The 22,455-nt window shown below is 39.4% G+C and overlaps 1 protein-coding gene across 3 annotated transcripts in view; it reads left to right on the top strand.

Annotated features, from left to right (window-relative positions):
- Positions 1–16,711, top strand: part of waca (WW domain containing adaptor with coiled-coil a) — a 33,959-nt gene extending 17,248 nt beyond the window's left edge. For all 3 annotated transcript variants that reach the window (XM_081602033.1, XM_008438512.3, XM_017302001.2), the window contains 7 exons: positions 6,454–6,708; positions 9,053–9,175; positions 9,282–9,430; positions 10,371–10,495; positions 13,916–14,108; positions 15,050–15,177; positions 15,254–16,711. In XM_081602033.1, the coding sequence (XP_081458159.1) occupies positions 6,454–6,708; positions 9,053–9,175; positions 9,282–9,430; positions 10,371–10,495; positions 13,916–14,108; positions 15,050–15,177; positions 15,254–15,323 (1,043 nt within the window). In that variant the 3' untranslated portion in view covers positions 15,324–16,711. The remainder of the gene's footprint in view (positions 1–6,453; positions 6,709–9,052; positions 9,176–9,281; positions 9,431–10,370; positions 10,496–13,915; positions 14,109–15,049; positions 15,178–15,253) is intronic.
- Positions 16,712–22,455: the final 5,744 nt, after the last annotated feature.

Here is a 22,455-nt window from a genome sequence, read left to right as displayed (position 1 = left end):
CACTGCAGGATGATCGGTTACGAAATCACCAGCGACAATCGTAGATCGACCAATGATTTAAGATTGTCGTAAGGAGAAAATGGGGGCAAAAAACCGTGTAGTGTGAACTATTGCATTAGGTAGTCGGATGTGCCCATCTTCTTTATTTAAATCTAGTGATTATTGAAGGACAATATAGTATACAGACTTTATAATCTCCACTCTTTTGGTTGAATGCAGTATTTATTTCCACTTTGACTTTATGTTGTTTAGTTTTTATTCCAAGTACGTTTTTTGTTAATGGAGACTGATAATCCATTTTATTTTTGGTTGTTTTATTTATTTAGTTTATCAGTTCCAGTGTTATGTGTTCTTTTGAAAATAAAGTGTATTTATTTATGGCAAGAAATTGCATGCATTATTAGTCATTTCCATTAAATCACTGTCAAAAGGTCTTGAAACAATATTATCGTTTATCGCAATAATTTTTTAGACAATTAATCGTCCAGCAAAATTTGTTATCGTGACAGGCCTAGTAGTTGATCAGTTGTTGGGTTTCCTCATGGTTTCTTTCTGTCAAACTAGCTAACTACCTAGCTTCCTGTTCTAGTGGTCATCTGTTTTGTTTGCAACACTTCCTGGTCTCAGAGCCGGGGTTAAGCTACACTTAAATCTAGTCTACCACATAGTGTCCAGCGCTGATTATCCCTTTCAGAGACGGTTATCTCCACACCAGCTCACTAAGTTAACGGTCTCTATCTCAGCAGGTTCTTACTCATAGCTGGCCGTGTTGTTACATCAGTGAACATGACAAGCTGCTATGTTCTGGATTTGTCAGTACAACCGTGTGTCAACAGGCTAAAATACAAACTCTGAGCACACATGAGGGGTTTCTGTTTTAGAGTTTGGAGAGCAGGGTCTTGTTTTCTAGAGATATGAAGATTTCTCAAACGACTATAGAGCAGCTGTGGTAAGGTGATCTCAGTTTCTAATCTACAGTGTGAGATCTGTTTTTATTATTTTTTAAATTCCACTTGTTCAATTTTCTAATATTAATTCAAAAAGTGTGTCATCATGGAGTGTATGAAAGTAGTTGAAGAAATCAGTAGCCAGAGTTTCACATTTACTGTGTTCAGGTTTCACAGACATCAGTGATGTGGTTCAACAAAGCACTGAATGACTTTCCAAGGCGTTTGTGATTTATTTTTATTTATTTTTTTAGAAAAAAAACTTAAACATTGTGTGCAAAGCAAAGAATGTCATGTTCTTATACATTTTGTAAAAGAAAATCTTGTCTTGAAGATGGTTTAGAGTTGAGCTCAGCACCTTAATCTGAGTTTCCATTACAAATGTGCACAAAACATAAAATGTAGAAAGTTATTTATAAATGGATGACTTTTGACCTGTTGGCATTTCAAGCTGGATCTGACTTGACTACATTTTTTTAGGGAGAGAAATTGCGTATAGGTTGTTACATTTCACTCTTATCTGTGTTTTAATAGCTTTCATTATCCATTTCTGTAGATACAGGTCCTTCTAAAAAAAATGCATATTGTGATAAAGTTAATTATTTTCCATAATGTAATGATAAAAATTAAACTGTCATATATTTTGGATTCATTGCACACCAACTGAAATATTTCAGGTCTTTTATTGTTTTAATACTGATGATTTTGGCATACAGCTCATGAAAACCCAAAATCCCTGCCTAAAAAAAAAATAATGTTTTAATACCAAAAAAGTCAACCTTCAGTTATGCACTCAATACTTGGTCAGAAATCCTTTTGCAGCCTTCAATGCGACGTGGCATGGAGGCAACCAGCCTGTGGCTCTGCTGAGGTGTTATGGAGCCCAGGATGCTTTGATGGCCTTAAGCTCATCCAGAGTTTTGGGTCTTGCTTCTCTCAACTTTCTCTTCACAATATCCCACAGATTCTCTATGGGGTTCAGGTCAGGAGAGTTGGCAGGCCAACTGAGCACAGTAATACCATGGTCAGTGGTTTTGGCACTGTGAGCAGGTGCCAGGTCGTGCTGAAAAATGAAATCTTCATCTCCATAAAGTTTTTCAGCAGATGGAAGCATGAAGTGCTCCAAAATCTCCTGATAGCTGCTGCATTGACCTGCCCTTGATAAAACACAGTGGACCAACACCAGCAGCTGACAGACCCCAGACCATCACTGACTGTGGGTACTTGACACTGGACTTCTGGCATTTTGGCATTTCCTTCTCCCCAGTCTTCCTCCAGACTCTGATACCTTGAATTCCGAATGACATGCAAAATTTGCTTTGATCTGAAAAAAGTACTTTGGACCACTGAGCAACAGCCCAGTGCTGCTTCTCTGTAGCCCAGGTCAGGCGCTTCTGCCGCCGTTTCTGGTTCAAAAGTGGCTTGACCTTTGACCTGGGGAATGCAGCACCTGTAGCCCATTTCCTGCACACGCCTGTGCACAGTGGCCCTGGATGTTTCTACTCCAGACTCAGTCCACTGCTTCCGCAGGTCCCCCATCGGTTCTTCTCCACAATCTTCCTCAGGGTCCGGTCACCGCTTCTCTTTGTGCAGCGTTTTCTGCCAAACCTTTTCCTTCCCACTGAGGTGCCTTGATACAACACTAGGAACAGCCTATTTGTTCAGAAATTTCTTTCTGTGTCTGACCTTCTTGTTTGAGGGTCAGACACAGACACATCATTATGTGTCAATGATGGCCTTCTGGACAGCAGTCAGGTCAGCAGTCTTGCCCATGATTGCGGTTTTGAGTAATGAACCAGGCTGTGAGTTTTTAAAAGCCTCAGGAATCTTTTGCAGGTGTTTAGAGTTACTTTGTTGATTCAGATGATGAGGTTAATCGGTCGTTCAGAGAACCTTTTCATGATATGCTAATTCTTTGAGATAGGAATTCTGGGTTTTCATGAGCTGTATGCTAAAATCATCAGTATTAAAATAATAAAAGACCTGAAATATTTCAGTTGGTGTGCAATGAATCTAAAATATATGACAGTTTAATTTTTATCATTACATTATGGAAAATATTTAACTTTATCACAATATGCTAATTTTTTTAGAAGGGCTTGTATATTGCATTTCTCTGTACAGTAAATAAAAAAAATAGATGGATTATTAACTTTAATTCAATTGGATTAAAATGTGGGGTTTAATCCAGTTTTTAGTTTGCATGAAGTCAAATAGAAAGTCGAAAACTGTCTACAAATATGGAAATAATGAGTATGAAAAAAAAATCATGTTACACTCTGGTTCTGTGTGACATTATACTTTTTGAGTATATATTACATTTTTGCTGATCCAAATGAATTTACAAATGTATATCATAACATTCCTATTTACTCTACGTATGGTGAATAAAAAAAAAAGGGTCTAAAGATGAATGTTACTGGTGGCAAATAAAAGCAAAATAAAAAAAAAATAGCCGCAATTCACTGGAAGTGAACTTGTGCAAAAAGTTTGTGTATAGAGCTGCATCAGCTGTTTTTCCGCGATCGGCATTCTAAAAATTTGGACATTCAGTGTAAATCTGATGTAATCACACAACCACCCAAACGTGAAATCAGAAAACCTCTGTACAAAGACTCCTCACTTAGTTCTCCACAACTTGTTTGTTCTGTTAGCGACAGATTGATCCAGAAGCGTACATTTGCCAGCTAAATCCCAGCTGAAGTGAAATGATGCAAATGTTTTGGTAACGGCAACCTTTTTGCTTTATACAAATAATGCATAAGGGTCAGATTTAATTTCATAACTGTGTTGTCCTTCCATTTCTAATTTTCAAACAGGTTATATATACCATTACATATACCATTGTTTATCACCTGTTATAATATATATAATTATATGCAGTGGTGGAAAGTAACGAAGTACAAGTACTTCGTTACTGTACTTAAGTACAATTTTCGTTTATCTGTACTTTACTTAAGTAGATTTAATAATGGATACTTTCTACTTTTACTCCACTACATTTTACAGTAAGTATCTGTACTTTCTACTTCACTACATTTCTACAAAACTGTCGCGTTACTCGTTACATCCAAGTCGCATTGTGTTTTTTTTTTCCGTTAAAATGTGAAGTTCAGGGATTTAAGGTGGCGCCGTAAAATCCAAGCAATAACGTGACTTAGTGTCTGTTGTCACCCATCGGCTCCACCTTTACTCGCACGCGGAGCTCCAGACATGCGCAGTGGTTTCCTCTGAGCGTCAGTAATATAATAGTACGGAAGCGCTGCGGCGACATGTAAAATCAGCAGCGCTTCGCTTTCACAGACGGTGGGGACTTTGTCCAATTTTTAACGTCACTTGGAAGGAAAGCTTAAAGAAAGGTAAGATCCGTGGACGTGATGCTAGCAAAGCTAGCTGTACTGAGACACATGTTGCATCTGGGATGACTGACACGTCGCAGATATGAGACAACGCTGTGACCAAAGTGAAATATAGTAATATGACATTCATGGATGATCCGATTCTTCTGGACGGATCTTGACCAAGTCCTATAGTGCTGAAGCCTCACTGAGAGCCGTTCTTTGTTCTTGTAATGCTCTGTGTACACTGCAGTGGCTATTTTATTTCATTAAAATATCTTTATATTTAATTGGTGAATAAATAAAACAACATAAGAACACAGAGCATGCTCATTGCTCTTTGTTTTCGTCACCTGTCATGGTGGCAGACGTTGCAGCAGGAGGGAGGATGAGAACAGTCACGGTGCTCCTCCTGCTTGGTTACTTCTTGCTTATTGGGCCTTGGACAGTGTTCATAGTTGAGCGTTGTTAATTGCTATGTTTAATGGTGCAGACAATTATTATTTCTGACATTGGCAATATGGGCAACCGCACAGGGTGTTATTTCTTTAGGGATGGCAGGAGACCTCTGTGGATTGTGGCACAGAGATGAAAGCAAAACAGAATGAAGAGTTTGAATTGTCACTGGTTAAATTTATTTCAGCTCTAAGTGTTTAATATCTAGGTGGGAAAGTGAATCTTTCAGATCAATTTGAGAAGCAGTTTTGATAGGTGCACTAAATTTTATTGTCATGTAGCATGGGGTACTGGTTTTGATTTGGTCTTGGGTTCGGTGGTCTAGACTACAACTCTGCTATGAGGCTCCTTGGTTCCATGTCCTCCTCTGCCAGTTGGATTTCTTTAAAAATAAATGTGTGGCAAAAAAAGTGAAGTTCATGTTATGTTAGGACAGGAGATGTTTCCATCCCTGAAATTATGATGCATAGAATTATATATCTAAGTCTAAACTATGTTACAGAATAAACGCAATAAAAACATGTTTTATCTGTGGCATATGATCATATGATCGGTACACTTAATGATATTAGTGATTAGGTAATGCATTCAGCGAGTACTTTTACTTTTAATACTTAAGTATTTTTAAAAACCAGTACTTTTTTACTTTTACTTAAGTAAAATGTTAATGTGGTACTTTGACTTTTACTTGAGTACATTTTTGTCTGTGTATTTGTACTTTAAGTACATTTTTTGAGTACTTTCTCCACCACTGATTATATGTCACAACGGGTGATTATATACCATCCGATATGTCCATATGTCCACACTGTCCTTTTTAAGTTGCTCTTAAACGTCAGTGTGTCGGTTTAAGCGTTAGCCTCTGGGCTCTTCTTGTTCTCCTGCCTCTGAGCCCAAACTCCTCATAACTGTCTCAGAACAGAACTTTAGCCTTCACCATCTCAACTTAACTGTCCCAGAGGCTCGTTCTGAGGTCGCTCCAGCTGCAGCTGACTGTCTCTGTCTTGGTGGTTCAGGTGAGCCTCTGTAAGCAAGAAGAACAGGCTGGTTGTGTTTCTGAAGCAACAACTTGGCTAAAAGTCAGACTGCTTGTATTGACCTTGAATAGTGTTGTTGAAGAAGTTCTATTCTTACTGTGGAGTCTCAACGATTTTAATGGGGCAGTATTATATAACAAATGGGTTTTTTAAGCTTTACATCATGTTAAGCTCAAAAACATGATGAGCTTGGAGCGTTGTATAGATTTTTTCTTTTTCATGCATGTTTGAGAAATCCTTTAATCTCCCATAGCAACCATTCAAATGTTCAAAGCACCTTAGTGGACCTAGAACCATGTTTGAGGCTTCTTTGACCAGCAATTGGCAAACACCTGATGGAAAGAAAAAATTTTGTTAAAGGGTTAATAGAGGAACCATGTTGTAATGACTTCCTGAAGGCGGAGTTTCAGAAAGAGCAGGAGCTTCTTAAAGAGACAGAGACCCAATTTCAAGGCGTTTACTTATGAAGTCAAATTTCTTTTGAGTTATGTTTCATATATACAACATTTTTATAACTTAGTTATTTGATTATGCTATAAAATGATACTATGTGGTGGTGCTGGTGTTGTTCCCTTAGCACCACCAGCACCACTTCAACTGAAGTCTTCCAGTCTCTAGCTGTGTGGATCAACAGACGGTGGCCTGAACCAGACTCCTCCCCTTCTCTCCAAACAGAGTCGACTCAGGTGGAGAAGCCCTCAGCGGCTCTTCCCAGCCAGTCGCAGTCATCCTCCTCGGGTGTAGGGAGCGTGAACCCTTCATCGGCGCCACCGGGCTCGTCAGCGTCCACCGTGCCCGTCTCCCCAGTCCTTCAGTCCTCCACACCCCCCATCCTCCAGGACCCCAACCTGCTCCGCCAGCTTCTCCCAGCGCTTCAGACGGCCCTGCAGCTCAATAACGCCAGCGTGGACATGGCAAAAATCAACGAGGGTAAGAGAGAAGTTACAGCTTGACGATGCAATTTTATGTTATGTCGTTTAGCCTGTGTTTGCAAAACGTTTCCTGTGATGCTTTTTGCTTTGCAAGTGGAAGAATAGCATGTTTAAAACATTCGTTTTCACCCTGGAGTTAACACCACTGCCTTCTATCTAACTTGAAATAATGTGTGTTATAAAGCTTGTGTATTTGATGTCTTAAATGAGAAAAGCTCACTGGTGTGGCATGTTTGATTCAGTTAGAAACAGGCTGATTCTTAGCGCTTCGAAATTGTTTGGTGAGCAATTTAATCAAGCACTTAATGAGGAGTGAGTGATTTAGTTTTACGCTTTTTATAACTTCCTGTTCAAGCTCAGTGACTCCTGTGATTGTTTGAAATGTGGCTAGAATAAGAGAGTTTAACAAGTCAAATGAAATCCATTGAAAATGTGCCACATAGTGCAGCTTGGTAGTGTGTGAATGAGAAGAAATCGTAGTTTTCCCAACTAATGGAAGTGATTTTTCTCAGTAAGTTTGAAAAGTACAACATAATTCATTATTATTGTTATATGAAAACAGTGAGTGAATAGAATGAGAGCCGTCCTCATCGAACTGAGTAGCTTTCTTAAAGAAGGGTTGATCTGGGTGGGAGTTGTTTCCTGTCCTCGTTGATCCCCTGATTCAGCTTGTTTTCATGCCTAAAGGAACAGTTACCGTTCCAAGATGTTTATTCTCTGTAAATAACATAAACCACTGTCAGCCTTTGCTTGGTGGCATTATGGCTTCTCAATTTGCTCATAAGGGAAACTTTATTTTGACCTTTAAATTTCAGGATTTCCCCCCAGAAAACTTGCTAATCCTGGTGGTAGAGGCATTGGGCCAGTCCACCAGCAGCCTGCCATGTTTTTGTGTTGATGCTTAAAGTTGACAGGAAATTTGACTTTGTAATTGTGTTACTATTGACAATACTAATCCTAATTAATCAGCCCAGGGATCATAAGACAAACTATGTGATGTGGTCACATTTAAAAGTTAAAAAATAAAATAAAACATGAAGTAGGAGGAATGAGCATATTTTTATAAATATTCTTTGGGGACAAAACTTATTGCATTAAGTTTTCTTGTGTTTTTCTAAATCCTACTGTTTGGTAGGATTTACAAAATAACGTCACAAACATGGTAAATTGTTGTGACATTATCAGTTCATTTCCGTAATAACGCTTGCTGTTTTTGTGTTGGCTGGGATTAGTTGTTGTTTTTCCAAGTGAATGAATGTGGATTTGTAAAGAATAACTCTGGATGAAAAGGACCCGTCTGTGATTGGCTGCTGGTGTGATTTATCAGTCTGCCAGAACAGACACATTGAGTGAGCGTGTTGAGATGGAAACACACCTGCCACACATTATTCCTTATTAACAAAGATCTATGCGCTCACATCAGTCTCACTGCTCACTCAGCGCAAATCTTTAAAAGCTGAACAAATCTGGGCCTTTATAGTTGCGTTTAACTTGTGTGAACCTCTAAAACGCTCGACACGTTTTCTACATGCTATAAACCTAGCTTTTCCTTGCTTTTTTAATCACTGGCACCGCTGTATATAGAAAAAGTAAATAATTAACAACAATTAGCCAGAAGCTGGTTATAATTTGCATGGCAGTGGAAGTGAAGTCTGTTGGGGCCAGTGGGTGAGATTTTTACTGTGTATTATTTAAAATGAGCAACTTGAGGACAAGTCAGTTGCTGAAAGTAGTGTGTTTAGCATCCTGCAGAGGAGCTTCAACGATCATCCGCAGCGTATTTTATTATCCAGGAGCTTTTGTGTTGTAGTTTATCTCATTTGTATTTAAATAACAGAGGGGATAAATCACAGACCTGCGGAACCCCTGTGTTTAAGACATGACACTGGGAATAAATGTTAACGCAATCTCATTGTGATCAGTCTTTTTAAAAAAAAATACAAAAAAAAAACTATAATCAGAATTATAAAATTACTACTTGCATTCATGTTTTTTTCCTTTTTTGAACACTTTAAAAGAACGTGGGTTTGAATTGTGTGAAAAGCAGATGACCAGTCCATGAAAATGCTGCTCACATCTATCTAAATGACCACAGACCTTATCCGGAACAGTGACAGCAGCACTGAGAACATTTCCTTATTGCAGATTTGGTCTGTTGGGGAGACTTTTACTGCCAAATTTTGATGTATATTTTTAGCAGCTGAGATATTGAAGTTCACAAAGTGTAGCGGCGACATTATTATAAAAGAGATGAGAAAACTTGGTCACAATTTTCTTAAATTGGTTCAAAAACTAACCCATCACCAACATGTTTTGTGGTTTTTCTTTCTTTGTTTCTGTAGTTCTCACAGCTGCTGTCACACAAGCGTCATTACAGTCGATGCTCCACAAGATCCTCACAGCTGGACCGTCGGCTTTCAACATCACTACTATCCTCTCCCAAGCTGCTCAGCTTTCCAACCAAGGTGAAGGAAGTTGAACGTCAACTGAAATGAAGCGCCGTGCTTCCAGTTCTTGTTTTTGCACCGTCGGCTCGTTGCGGGTCCCTTACGGTTTTGTTTCTCCCAAAAGCTCAACAATCAAATCAGTCACCGATGTCTTTAACGTCAGACGCCTCATCGCCGAGATCCTACGTGTCGCCCAGGATCAGCACGCCGCAGACGAACGTCGGCCCTTTAAAGTCTCACCTCAGTGCACAGCCCGTCATCTCACAACCAAAAGTAGGAATGCACATAGTTTTTTGTTTTTTTTACTTCCGATACTCGTATGAGGTTTAGATTTGCCGATACCTACAGTATATACAGCAGTTCAGTGCTAAATTGACTTGAAATGTTTTTTTGTTTTTTTTTAACAGACAGAAATGTGTTGAATTACAAGTTTATTTGATAACTCTGCTCCAGTACAGCACACTTCAGTACACCAATAGCTTCATAAGCCAGCTAGCTTGGTCAAACATGTAAAAACAACAACTTTTAATTTGTGAGTGGAATTAGGAGCAGAACAGCCAATGGAAAATAAATGATAAAGAAACTGAAACTGACTAAATAATGGATTGACTACGTTGGTCCAACATGGAAAAATAAACTGCAACAAACCTTTCAAATGATTCAGAAAACGCAATTAGGAATTTTGAATATAATGTAAAATAAATAATAAAGCATGATGTTGCTCAGATCACAAAACGTAGAATCAAACTGACTAGATCTGCCCTCATGGGTCAGGCAAAATCTAGATTTTTGTTTTTTTTTCTATATCGGACTGATACAGATATTATCGTATCGGTGCATCTTTAAAAGTAAGTCACTAAAACATCACTTTTTTATGCCTTTTCATAAGTTTCATTTGTTTTTAAATACAAAAACCAATAATAATAATAATAATAACACATCACAGTTACTCAGTGCTTTATAGGACACTCAAAAGTGCTATTTTTTATCTTGCTTTACAAGAAATAAAAATAGTGATGTGATTATGCAAAGTGGCATTTAGCAGAAACAAGAGAGCATGTGTTTGCTGGGAGCTAACCACACCACAGAGTGATCTGATGTTCTGTTCAGGTAGAGCACCAGTGACACCAGCTGATCCCAGTGATGTTAAAGAGCCTTGACTGGAGCGGGTCGGTGTTTTTTGCTGACGCAGCGTTTCCAACTTGCGTTTCAGGTGAGCACGCCAGTGGTGAAGCAGCCGCCTCATTCCCAGCCTACATCTCAACAGTCGCTGTCCAGCGAGAAGCCGCACGGTCACGACGCCACCACGGCCTCCCCACGCACACTTCAGCGCCAAGGGTCAGTACCGACACTTCCAAACTCAGCTGGTTGACCCCTGACCTTAGCTCACTTACTGCCTGTTGCGCTCCTGCTCCTACCTCCAGTGGCAAGGCTGTTTGAGCTCATCCAGTGTCTCAATGTGTTCTGTTGTTGCACCACCTGCTGGTCATCAGTGGAACAAAGAGAAGCTGCTTTGTTTTGATTGCCTGGACTCTTCTACATCAGAGCTGCTGCTTCTGTTTATTTACTCTGTTTATTTTATTTCTTTCTTTCTAGAGCCATTACGGATCCCTGTAATCACAGGTCACTAGTTTTATGTGTTAGGCTTGTTGCCATAAATCAATTGAATACATGATCAATTAAAACTAGCTCATTCATTTCCATTTGCATGTAAATGGATGATAAAAGTCTTCAGTCTGGTTCTTTGGTCTCATCTATGCTTTTCTTTAAGGATAATTTTATTTACAGACTTCATAATTCATTATTTCTTGTTTTGCGAATTTTTTTATTTAGGATATTTAAAATGTCTTCGTTGAATGTTAGAAATTAAAGTACTGATCTTTGTGAATGTTTTTTTGTATTATTATCCAATTGCTATTATGTTACTTGAAAATTGTCTCAAAACAATATTATCATTTATCGCAATAACTTCTGGGACAGTTAATCGTCCAGCAAAATTTCTTACGGTGATGGGCCTATGGTGTGTCTGTGTCGCCCTGGCAACCTGACTAGGGTGTACCCCGTTGTTTATCTAAGCCTAATAGTATTTTGTTGTGTAATAGCCAGATTGATCACGGTTGTAATTAGGGCTGTTGTAAACGAATATTTTAGTAATCGAGTAATCTATCGATTATTCTTAAGATTAATCGGGTAATCTGATAAAAAAATGTATAAAATAAAATATTGGCAAATCTGCAATAACACCAGTTAGTCCAGATCAGTTCAATATCTCCTTTTTGAGCATCCCTAACAATTAAATGTTTGTGGTTTAGAAAGTTTACTTGTAACAGTAGTTTGCTTTAACCTTTAGAAAAGTTATACTAAGATATTAAATTATATTCAAATAATAAAGTGGCAGGCTCACAAATATGCTTATAAAAATGTCTATACTCCAGCTTTTAGTTTATGTATTTATCTTCAGTGAGTAATACACATACACGTAAAAGAACTAAGTAAACAACTCATTTAACATTTTATTGATAATAACAATGCAATAACATTAAACCTCCAGTAAAGTTTCAAATCAGTAGTACAGCAAATCTCTTGCTTTTTTGTTCTAAAGTTCAAACAGAAAAGATAAATAAAGAAAATACTTGATTTAAAAATAAAACAAGTTTAGACAAAATAGTAAATACTGCATTTTATACAATATATTTTAAGTCTAAGGTGCAACAAATACAGAATTACTACAAAATATTAATACAAAATTTCTAATTCATACATAACAGTAGTGAGAAGAAAAAAAATTGCAACTTTTCAGGATGGAAAGACACCAATAAATAAATGCTTTTCAGCTTATGCCTGTAATCTGTTGCTGCGTATTTTTATTAACAAACTTACATTAAGTCCTGCATAATTTCTCTCAGTTCCACCCTCACATACATTTTACACTACACCCGGTTAAGTAACCGCTATGTTTAAGCGGTAGATGTAACGTTAGCAAAATAATGTGCCTCAATTTACATCTATAACATGGCAGATTATCACACAACGTAGTTAGCAGAGAACATAAACGTTACCTGTTGGCAACCGTGTACGAGTTGGATGCATGTAGCGGGTGTTTTCTCTTGAGATGCTGCAACATTGATGTCGTGCTGTTGTGGTACGCCAATTCTGCTTTGCAGTGGATGCATTGCGCTGTGTTGTCCTTTCTGTTTAGCCTAAAATGTTCCCAAACTTTTGACATTTTTTGTCGCTTTCGGGGTTCTCCTTCTGAGCATTCTCCGGTTCCCTCCATAGCTACAAACTTAGCACATGTGCTCCAGGCGCTAACGGAAGTGGTAGCGTTGTGCAACACAAAAACCCTCCAGCTAGACCAGTGTGCTGCGTATTTAACAGCATTGCTTATTACAATACAATAAATTTAGCGAAGCTTCGAGGCAGATAAATTTCCTCGAGGATTTTTTGTAATCGAGTTACTCGATGAATCGTTTCAGCCCTAGTTGTAAATGGAATCCATAATAAGACAATTGATTTCCCATACCATTACTTTCTGTCTTTTATTAACTCTATTTTTTAGTTCTGTTTACTTTGTTTCTAGCTTCGGAGCTGAAAGCATAGTTTTTTTCATGCAGAGACATTTCTAAATGCATGGATGTTTGTTCTTAAAGCTGTAGTTGTGCTGAGTGATACTAGCAGAAACCTGGTTCATCAGTGTAGCATCGCTGTTTTTACCGTCTTTGCATGAGCTCACCTGCTCCACAGTAGCAGCCTGCTGCATGCACTTTACATCGTCTGTGCTGAATTATTTCAATCTCTAGCTCCACATTAATCTTCTAAACTATTTCTAAAGCCAAAGAATCAAACTGTGCCGTTTTTCTAGATATATTTTGAATTTACAAATAAAGGTTGTTGCTGCCCATGAATCTGGAAAGAGCTTAAGATCTGTTTATCTCCTAACGGGACATTTTACAGTGTTTTACAATAAGATGTTGACTCATCTTTAATTCTACATGTGTATGAGTTACTGATAAAATTTAGCAATTAATATTCTCAAAATCAGAAATTTTTACAAAAGGACAGCTCTGCTGCCTTTTTTGCCTCTACATTCTCACAGATCAGGGTTTTAAATCGGTTTGAAGTTCTGAAGCTAGACGATCATAAAAACTTTGATTCTTATGTGACTGAACTTTTACAAAGAAACCAAAAGATCAGAAACTACAAACAGGATTTTAGGTCTGGATTTTATAGTGGTTCTAATCTTTGTTCAAATATGAAATGTTAAATTTGTTGGGGGGGGTTAACTTCACCTCTGAAGCCAACTACACACGTTTGCAGAATTTTGTAAAATCTGACGGATGGTTTTAGAAATTAGTTTTCTAAAACAAAATTTTAAAGTGAGAAATCTGCAGAAACTGTGGTTTAAAAAAAGGAGGAGCAGAGGATTTTACTTTGATCTTTGAAGTTAAAACATGAGAAACAAAAGCAAACTATTACATAAAATGTAAAATAATTGATAATGTAGCAGTTCTCCCTATTCCACAGCATCAAACTATGCAGTTTACAGTACAAGGATCTTTTTTTTTTTTTAACCCACAGCTTTTCCCTCTTTGGTAATTTCAGATTGTGTGTAAACATCAAATCAAATTCTTATCTTCAGTACTTAGCAGAAATCTCCTCCCGAAACTTAATGACAACTTTGTCTTCTGAATAAAACCTGCAGGAGGTTTTGAGGGACACATTTCTTAAACGTTTTCCGTTTTCTCTTGTGAACCGCAGCAGTCAGAGGAGTCCCTCTCCTGGACCCAACCACGTCGGCTCCGGCAGCAACGCCTCCACCGCGGCCTCGGCTCCCCCCGGCGCCTCGGCGGTGCGGCCCTCCTGCTCCCTGACCCCCACGCTGGCCACTCACTTTAATGAGAACCTTATCAAACACGTGCAGGGGTGGCCTGCAGAACATGCAGAGAAGCAGGTCAGGACCTCCCGAAATCTTTTTTTTTTTCCCCTTTTTTTTTTACATTTCACAACCTAAAACATTTCAACTAAAATTATACCTCCAATTTTTTTCTTTGTATAGCACCTTTTTAAACAAATATTACAAAGTTCTCTGCATTAAAAAAATAGATTAAAACATTAGAAATTACACAAAAACAAAAATTATACCAAATCATTTAAAATACACAACATTGTAAAGCAAATTGAAATAGTAAAAATACAAAAGAAATTCAAATATTAATAGCCTTATTTTGAAAGTAAGTTTTAACTAATGATTTAAAAGGAGGCAGTCAAGACCCCAGTCTAATATTTAGAGGAAGAGCATTCACCAATTTTAGTAATGTTCTCAAAATGTTGACCTGGGGTCCAAACGCCATTAACTCAGATTTATCGTTATTGAGTAACAGATAATTATCAATCATCTGGGTCTTGATGTCTAAAAGAGGCAGGGTAAGTTTAAAAGTAGAGAGCTGTGATGGGTTGACAGCCAAATAAATCTGGGAATCATCTGCATAGAAATGAAGAGACATTGAATTCAGGGTTTCTCCTAGAAAACTTGCTAAGCCTGGTGGTGGCATCCAGCAGCTTACCATGTTTTTGAGTTAAACTGAAGTTATTTCAAAATTTCACCAGGTATTAGGGACTGTTGATGTCTTTCAAAGAACACAAACGCCAACTATAAAGTCTTCAAAAAAAAAAAAGACAAACATTAAAAAGAATTAAACAAACAAAGCTTATCTTGGTGGGGTCTCTAGTAAAGCCTGGTGGGCCACCAGGCTGATAAAACACTGGGGTAAACCATAGAATTCATGAATAACCTGATCAAGTGGCAGCATGTGTAAATGAAAAATAGTAGTGGCCCTGGAACGGCCCCTTGGGGAACACCAACAAGCTGACCTTTGGCGTGAACTCTTCCAGGCGTCCAGGCTACGTGAAGAGGCCCACAGCATGGGCAGCATCTGCATGTCTGAGAATTGCACTGAGCTCAAGAATCTGCGCTCGTTGGTCAGAGTCTGTGAAATCCAAGCTACGCTGCGGGAGCAGAGGTGAGCCAGCCGCTCGCCCTCGGTCACAACTCGGTCAAAACATCCACATGTCTAACTCTCTCCTCTCTCCCCTCAGGATATTGTTTTTGAGGCAGCAAATCAAAGAACTTGAAAAGTTGAAGAATCAAAATTCCTTCATGGTCTGAGAACTTTGGGGTCGAGAGTTTTGTTTTTGGGGGGAAGGGGAAAACCCATTGCACATAGTTGAAAGCTGGAAAGAAAGCAGTTGTTCGGTTCCTCTTGAACCCAGTCTTAACACACACATAAACACACACACACACACACACTCTCTCAGAGGAGTTTGAGTCGGGTTGGTTTGGACCGTTGGACTGGGAGACCTGAAAGGGAGAACCGAGGAGCTGTTGTTGGAGGAGGAGGGTTGATTTACAAGACTCTGGTTTTGTAAAAACGCTTGGTGGGGGAGGGTGGAAAAAAAATGTAGATTTCTTGTAGATGTTATTATCTATGTTGTAAATATGTTTTGTAGATTGAAGCCATGGAAAGCCATGCCTATCAAAGCTTTTCGGACATCCAGACTAATCAACGCCTCGACGCCTCCGGTCCTTCACGTTAACTCATCTGCAGATCTCTGGCTTCACTCTCACTTCACAAGATCTCTGAACCATTGAGTCAGCTGGTGTGTGTGCGTGTGTGCGTGCGTGCGTGTGTGTGTGTGTGTGTGTGTGTGTGTGTGTGTGTGTGGCTGGCCTGCAGGCTGACTTGAAGGTGTTGGAGGCATGGAATCAACCAGAACAATCTCTTCAGCCCGTCAAATCTCGGTAAACTCGCCCGTTCCCTCCAGCCTCCCTGAGTGTAGGGGTTCTGTCATGTGCAGGCGTGGCAGACTTCCACCTGCTCCCAATGCTTCAGTGATCTGCTAGCAGCTTCTGGTGGCCCTGCATTACCCAGTCTGAAAAAAAAAAAAAAAAAAAATCAGTGCCTGGTGGTTGGTGAAGTGAGTGATTATTTAAAAAAAAAAAATACAAAAAGGAAAAAAAAACAAATCCATCGTGGGATGTGATGGCGTGCTGCTTTGGACCATTCCCGGTAACCTCCACCACCCCGCCCTGGCTTCCTGACCCACTCGCCCACCTACCTGCCCGCCACGCCTCTTTCTCTGACACATCCCACCTTTCTGTGTTGTGCTTTACTTTCTTCTCCTTTGGGTTCCCACTGTTTTTCTGTTCCTCTCTTCCCCCTCCCATACCTCTGACTTTTCAAGTTGAGGGTTGTACCTCTTGTTTTTTTTCATTCCTTTGTACAGTTGCTAACATAACGGTGGAGTTTTAAGAGAGACGGAATTAAAAAAAAAAAAAAAAAAGGTTTTATTTATAAGAGTTGTAGTGACGAGCGGAAAATCACAATGATAGCCACACATTTTCACCAACGCCCCGGTCGAGGAGCGGTAGGACGGCCTCAGCAGGTCCAGGGTGGGTGCATGTGGAGCACCTCTTCAGTCAGCGCAGGGCAACAAGAGGTCAAAGCTCAAATGTGAAATGAAATGTACGTATTGTAATAAACATGTTAAACTAAAGCTTGTCGTGTATGTTTTATTGGTGCCTGGTTGAAGAGCTTTTCTGTGATGCCATCAGGTCAGCGAGAGACACTTGGGAGTTCACTTCTTTGCCATCTGTAAATATGGAGCTGGGTCCTGAACAGCTTCTCTTAAAGGGGCAGTATTGTGCATCGTCCAGCCATGTATAATTTTATAGCACTACCAAGTAACTTGCCTGTAGTTGCTATAAAAATGCTGTGTATATAAAATATGACTAATTAAATCTTACTTATTGGGCCTGTCTCCTTAGAAACTCCTTTTTTTTCCTTTTTTTTTACTTCGCCTTCAGGAAGTTATCACATCTCTTATTAACCCTTTAACGTTTTTACCAGCGGTGCACTGAGTAGTTCCTGGTATACTAAGCTCGGCATATATGTAGTTCCTCCAGGTGTTTGCTAGTTGCTGCTGGCTAGTCTGAAGGAGCTGGGTGGGGGGAGTCACTGGGTAGGGCTGTTCTGAGGCGGAAACTGCAGCTCCCAGGAGGACCTTCGTCCTGGAAGGCGGCGCTCGATCCCACCAAGCCGCCTACAAACCCGAATGGTTGCCAGATGGGGTTTCTCAAACATGAATTAACGAATCAAGGTAACACTCCTGGTATGTTTTTTTTTTAATGAGGGAATAACTTTATAACAGTTTATTTTATATAACGCTGGCCTTTTAATAACACATTCGGAATATACGAGCCGTTGTCGCTTTATGCATCGTTTCCTGATGTAAAGTGACTAATACATTAAAATGTACCTCTCCACCGCAGCGCTGTTACTTCCCACCTGCTTCATAAAGGGGGCAAATCCTCTGGCGACACCTGCTGGTTCTTTACTGAACAGCAGTTTTCCTGAACTGTTGTATCATTTGAGAAAATATTTTTGGTAGATGTTTGCAATAGGACATTTGTTGTAACTTGTTGGAACTACCATTTTACTTATTTTTTAGATTTTAAGTTAATGAAAAACTTACGCAAAAATGACTGATACGTTTTCTTCCGGATGTTGCTTGTGAAAAACCATGTAAATAAAACAAATGGCATGAAACCAAGCATTTTGAACTGTACAATCTGGCTCCCTCTAGTGGCAAAACATTTAAATTGCAGCAAGAAATTACATCAAGGTTCATTCCTGCCATCCTCCTAAGAAAGTCTTCATTATATATTTCTCATTATTTTGTGTTTTCCGTCCAAAGCCCTAGTCTTTGTTTAAATAACAGTTGAAAGTTGTGGTGGTGTTTAAAGAAAAACTTTTAAAAAATATTTATATTTATTCCCATAGTGGTTGAGTGAAGGAATTTATTATAAAACGATTACATTTGGTCTTTTTAAAATCATAATAATGATCCTGAGCAGCATATTCTCTGCCAGCAGAGGACAGCATTACTGTTTCCTTTCATAAGGGTCTTTCCTTTCGTAGGGCCAACTCAACCCAGCATGTTAATTTTCTTTTTATGTGACCCAAGTCATAAATTAGTTTCTTGTCCTACAGTGTTCTAGAAGAGTCTTCAGTCTGGGTTTCAGTGATTTATTTATTTCCACTGAGAACATTCATTTACAAACAGCCGATAATGGAGTCATAAAAAAAAGCCTTTAAAAGCCTAGTTTGTCTTTAGGTACAGCTGCCTGAAGGGGCTACAATCTTCTGTTTAAATAATTAAATGCAAGTACAAACAGCATGGTAACATCCAGCCATTCTATTGTTCAGGAAGGAGACAGACTCTTTGTCTCCGAGATGAATGTGCTCTGGTGCAAAATGTGAGTATCAACCCAAAAACAAAGGCTAAGTGTGAGTAAGAGAGTGTCATTATCTAGAGCAAAACAAGACGTGCACCAACATGGGCTGAAAGGCTGTGCTGAGAGGAGCCACGACTCTTAAGAGTGGGATGAAAAGGCCTGATTACGTTTTGCAAATTCACATGGAAACAAAGATTAATGATTGGAGACGTGCCCTGTGGTCCAATAGTACAAAATCAAAGTCTTTGGCTAAAATGAGCGTCAATAAATTTGGAGGAAAAACAGGAACCGTGCTAACTGAAGCACAGTGGTGGCAGCTTTGGGTTGTGAGCCGGTTTGCTGTGGGAAGGATAGGAACAACTCATGTGAAAAAAATATGTAGATATGAAACCACATTAGCCAAAAATGTAAAGTTCGAGCACATAACTGTTGTTCACACTGACATTAACCCTAAGAGCTCTGCCAAGTTATGAACAAAGTGGCTCAAGGATACAGTCAGCATTTTTATTGTGGCCATCACAAAGACTTCAGTCCCTTTGTCTCATGGGATTATCAAAACACACAAAAAGAGGAGAAACGCAGCAAACCTGGAAACGGGTTATTTCCGAAACGTAGCCCTCTACAGACAATTAGCTTCCCAAGAACATCACTTTAGGAAATACAGTGATATTGCTGGATGTTGGGCCTGTGGTCAATTATCAAGGCAAAACTGCAGGTACGGTCATGGACAGGAAGTTGACTCTTAAGCTTTTTCCTGCTCTCTTTGTTGACGTAAGGCGTTGTGTATTTTTTATTGGTAAAAAGGCTTAGCATTTAAGTTCAATTAGAAATGCAAATTTGAGTCTTTTTTGGATGACAGACGGAAAGAACACAGATCTCCTGCCCAAAAAATGTCAAAGGCAGTCAGTTTTCTGTCTCAGTGGGGCGACTTCAGTACGCAGATCTTTTAACCAAATCTGGAACATCAAAGCTGCCAGAGAGGCTCTCTCTCTCTCTCTTTCTTTCTCTTTCTCTCTCTCGCTATAAACCCAGTAGAACTGAACATTTCCCTTTGTTACAGTCAGGAGGGCAAAACTAGATCATGCAGGACGGAGACAGTCTGCCTGTCTGGGACTCTTTGGAGACACTGATATGGCTCAGATCAAAGAGAGGACAGGAAGCACAAGAGGAAGACGTTTCAGGGAGGCCTTTCTGCCCCGGCTGGCCCCTCAGTGACTGCTGCATGGAGATGACCTGGGTGGGACCACGGGGCATAACACATGCAACTCTTCAAATTGTTTGGTTTTTCGGAAATTCAAAGTGAAATTCTCCAAAAGAGCTGTTTTGTCAATAAAAAACTGAGTTGTCTGTCACTCTAAGTTACCACAACAGCATTCCTGCCATGAGGTTGCAAGAGGGGGGGAGGAACTGTTGTCATGCAGATCAGTAACAGGTAACACTTCCAAGTAAGAAAGTGTCTCCTAATGTGTGAAACCAGACGCAACCTGCAGGGGACGATGACTACCTACGAAGAGAGACGCTCACATGAAACCAACCCCACCGGGTGACACTCATCCTCTCAGCAGGAAGAAAACACACCAAGTTAGCATAAGATCAGACGGTGAAATTTGATCAAACGGACCCAGAAATAGTTTTTTTTTTATTTTTAAACCAAACATAAAGTTGAATCAGATGTAAAACTAAAATCCAACCACAAAACGTGTTAAATGTGTCATCTGATGATGGAAAGAGCAGGGTACAACTACAACCTTTATAAAACCGAGTAAGTTGGTTTGAGACAATGACTTGTTCCGAAAACATTTAAACATCATACAGCAGAATATGATGCAGCAGAAAAAAAGGGGAGAACATCATAAAACAGAGAAAAAATAAAATACAACCATATTCATACTGACTAAATATACTTTAATAGTAACTTTAATGGGAAGTCAACAGTTTTTAAAAGCAGATTTAAACGTAAGGTTTTGACAGAGTTGATAATGGTTGATATTGACATGAAGTACTGAGCTTTAGTGTCTTTTTTGTGGAAGTTCAGAACAAAATGAGGTTTGGACAAATTATGTACAAACTCTTGAGACCATCGTAGTGAAGAATTTATTAGGGGGTAAAGCGTGAGTATAAACTTACCAAGATGTGGTTATCCACCTGAAATGACAGAAAATTTCTGAGATTAAATCTAAACATTTTTTTTTTGGTAGAAATCTACTTCTCTTTTTTTCTATTTACTGACACGCTGTCGTAGATCTATCTGGTTGATCTCCAGCGCTTATTTTCAAACAAGTAACCATGACGTGCATCCGTCCAGAGTATGTCCAAGTCCCTGCAGCGTATCCTGAGGAACGGCTGCATCACTCGCTACTTCTGCTGAAAAGGATAACCAGGAAGAAGAGCGGTGGCTCAGCAGTCGGAGACAGAGAGGATGTTTGGGTAAACCGAAGTTGCATGAGTTCAAACTGCCTGCAGTGCAAGCCAGAATATAAACAGATGTTTATCCTTTAAAGTCCTGAAGATAATTATTGTTACTGTCACCACCGGCCACGACAGCATCCATCATGGCTTGGGGGGGTTATTCCAGTCAGTCCCTGGCTCAGACTTGGTAAAATACGTACATCTAAAATAGAACTTGACTGCTTCAGAATCTGTGTTGAAATCTCTGAAAAGTCCCACATCTGTCTTTTGTGACATTGTTGAAACTTCTTAAGTTTTTTTAATATATATTTCTTCGATGTCTTTGAAAAAAAAACCGTTGTATTTTGTAAAATCCTGCTGTGGACATATATATTTCATAATCTGGCTGGGTTTTAATTGTCAGTCTACATTTGTTTGTGAAGGAGGAAAATGCATATTGTGACTGAAAAGGAAAAATCTTGGTACCAGCTGTGGCCACTAGATGGCAGTATTTAGCTAACATCACGTAAGGTCGCACTTGCAGCGCTCGATGTTAAAGGAGCATTTCTAGAAATATTTAGATAAAAATGTAAATACTTACAGTCTAGTATAAACTGATAATTTAACGCCAAATCAAATGTAAACTACCGAATAAATTAATCTTAAGAGCTAAATACAGAGCTCGCACATTAATTAAGGCAGGGGTCTCTTTTTGTATACATCTCTCAACAAATCCTAAAAACAGCGTGAGCTGACATTTTGAACCCGTCTCTTTCCACCTTTACTGCCCTTTGCACGGGATGTAACACCAGCCGTGGAGTGGCGCCTCCGTGGAATTGCACATAATTGCGGTAATTGCAGTGTCGTCTTCTACTTTGCCTGAAGCGAGGATCCTCGTCTTGTTTTCTGAGAGCCACAATAAAGGTTGTTCGACGGTGAAGCATATGGCTCCGGATCAGGGCGGAACCACGATATCACACCTATAGGATGAGGCACAGAGTCATAATGAGACTGATTTCATTACGAAGTAAATGAAAGTTCAAAAAAAAAAAAAAAAAAGGAAGTCCGTATGGTAAGATACAGATGGCGCGTGAGGCTTGATACAGATCTTTCGCCGGTTTGTTTTGCATTGCCGGTTGGTGAAGGGGTAATTATGTGTGTGTGTGTGTGTGTGTGTGTGTGTGTGTGTGTGTGTGTGTGTGTGTGTGTGTGTGTGTGTGTGTGTGTGTGTGTGTGCGTGCGTGTGTGTGTGTGTGTGCGCGTGGACTGGGTGGCGCCATGCGCTTTTTGGATTGCTAATTTCTCTAACCGGCTGTCCACTCCTCCCAGCAGCAGCAGCAGCGGCGGCGGTGTCAGCCTGAAGGAAGGCGGCTCAGCCCGGCGTCAACCTGGCTGCTGCGGCGATGACGCTGCAGGTAGCTGATACCGGACACAATGACCTGACGTCACAGTCTAGCTTCAAGGTTACACCTTTAATCCTGTTATTCTTATATATATATATATATATATATATATATATATATATATATATATATATATATATATATATATATATATATATATATATATATAATACTGATATTTTTGATTCATACACCAAAAATAATTTTATTAA

This window comes from Poecilia reticulata, chromosome 20 (assembly GCF_904066995.2).
Source record: "Poecilia reticulata chromosome 20, P_reticulata-male-v2, whole genome shotgun sequence".
In the NCBI taxonomy this organism is placed as follows: Eukaryota; Metazoa; Chordata; class Actinopteri; order Cyprinodontiformes; family Poeciliidae; genus Poecilia; species Poecilia reticulata.
Note: the sequence above shows the minus strand (reverse complement) of the source record. Positions and strands in the feature narration are given on the sequence as shown.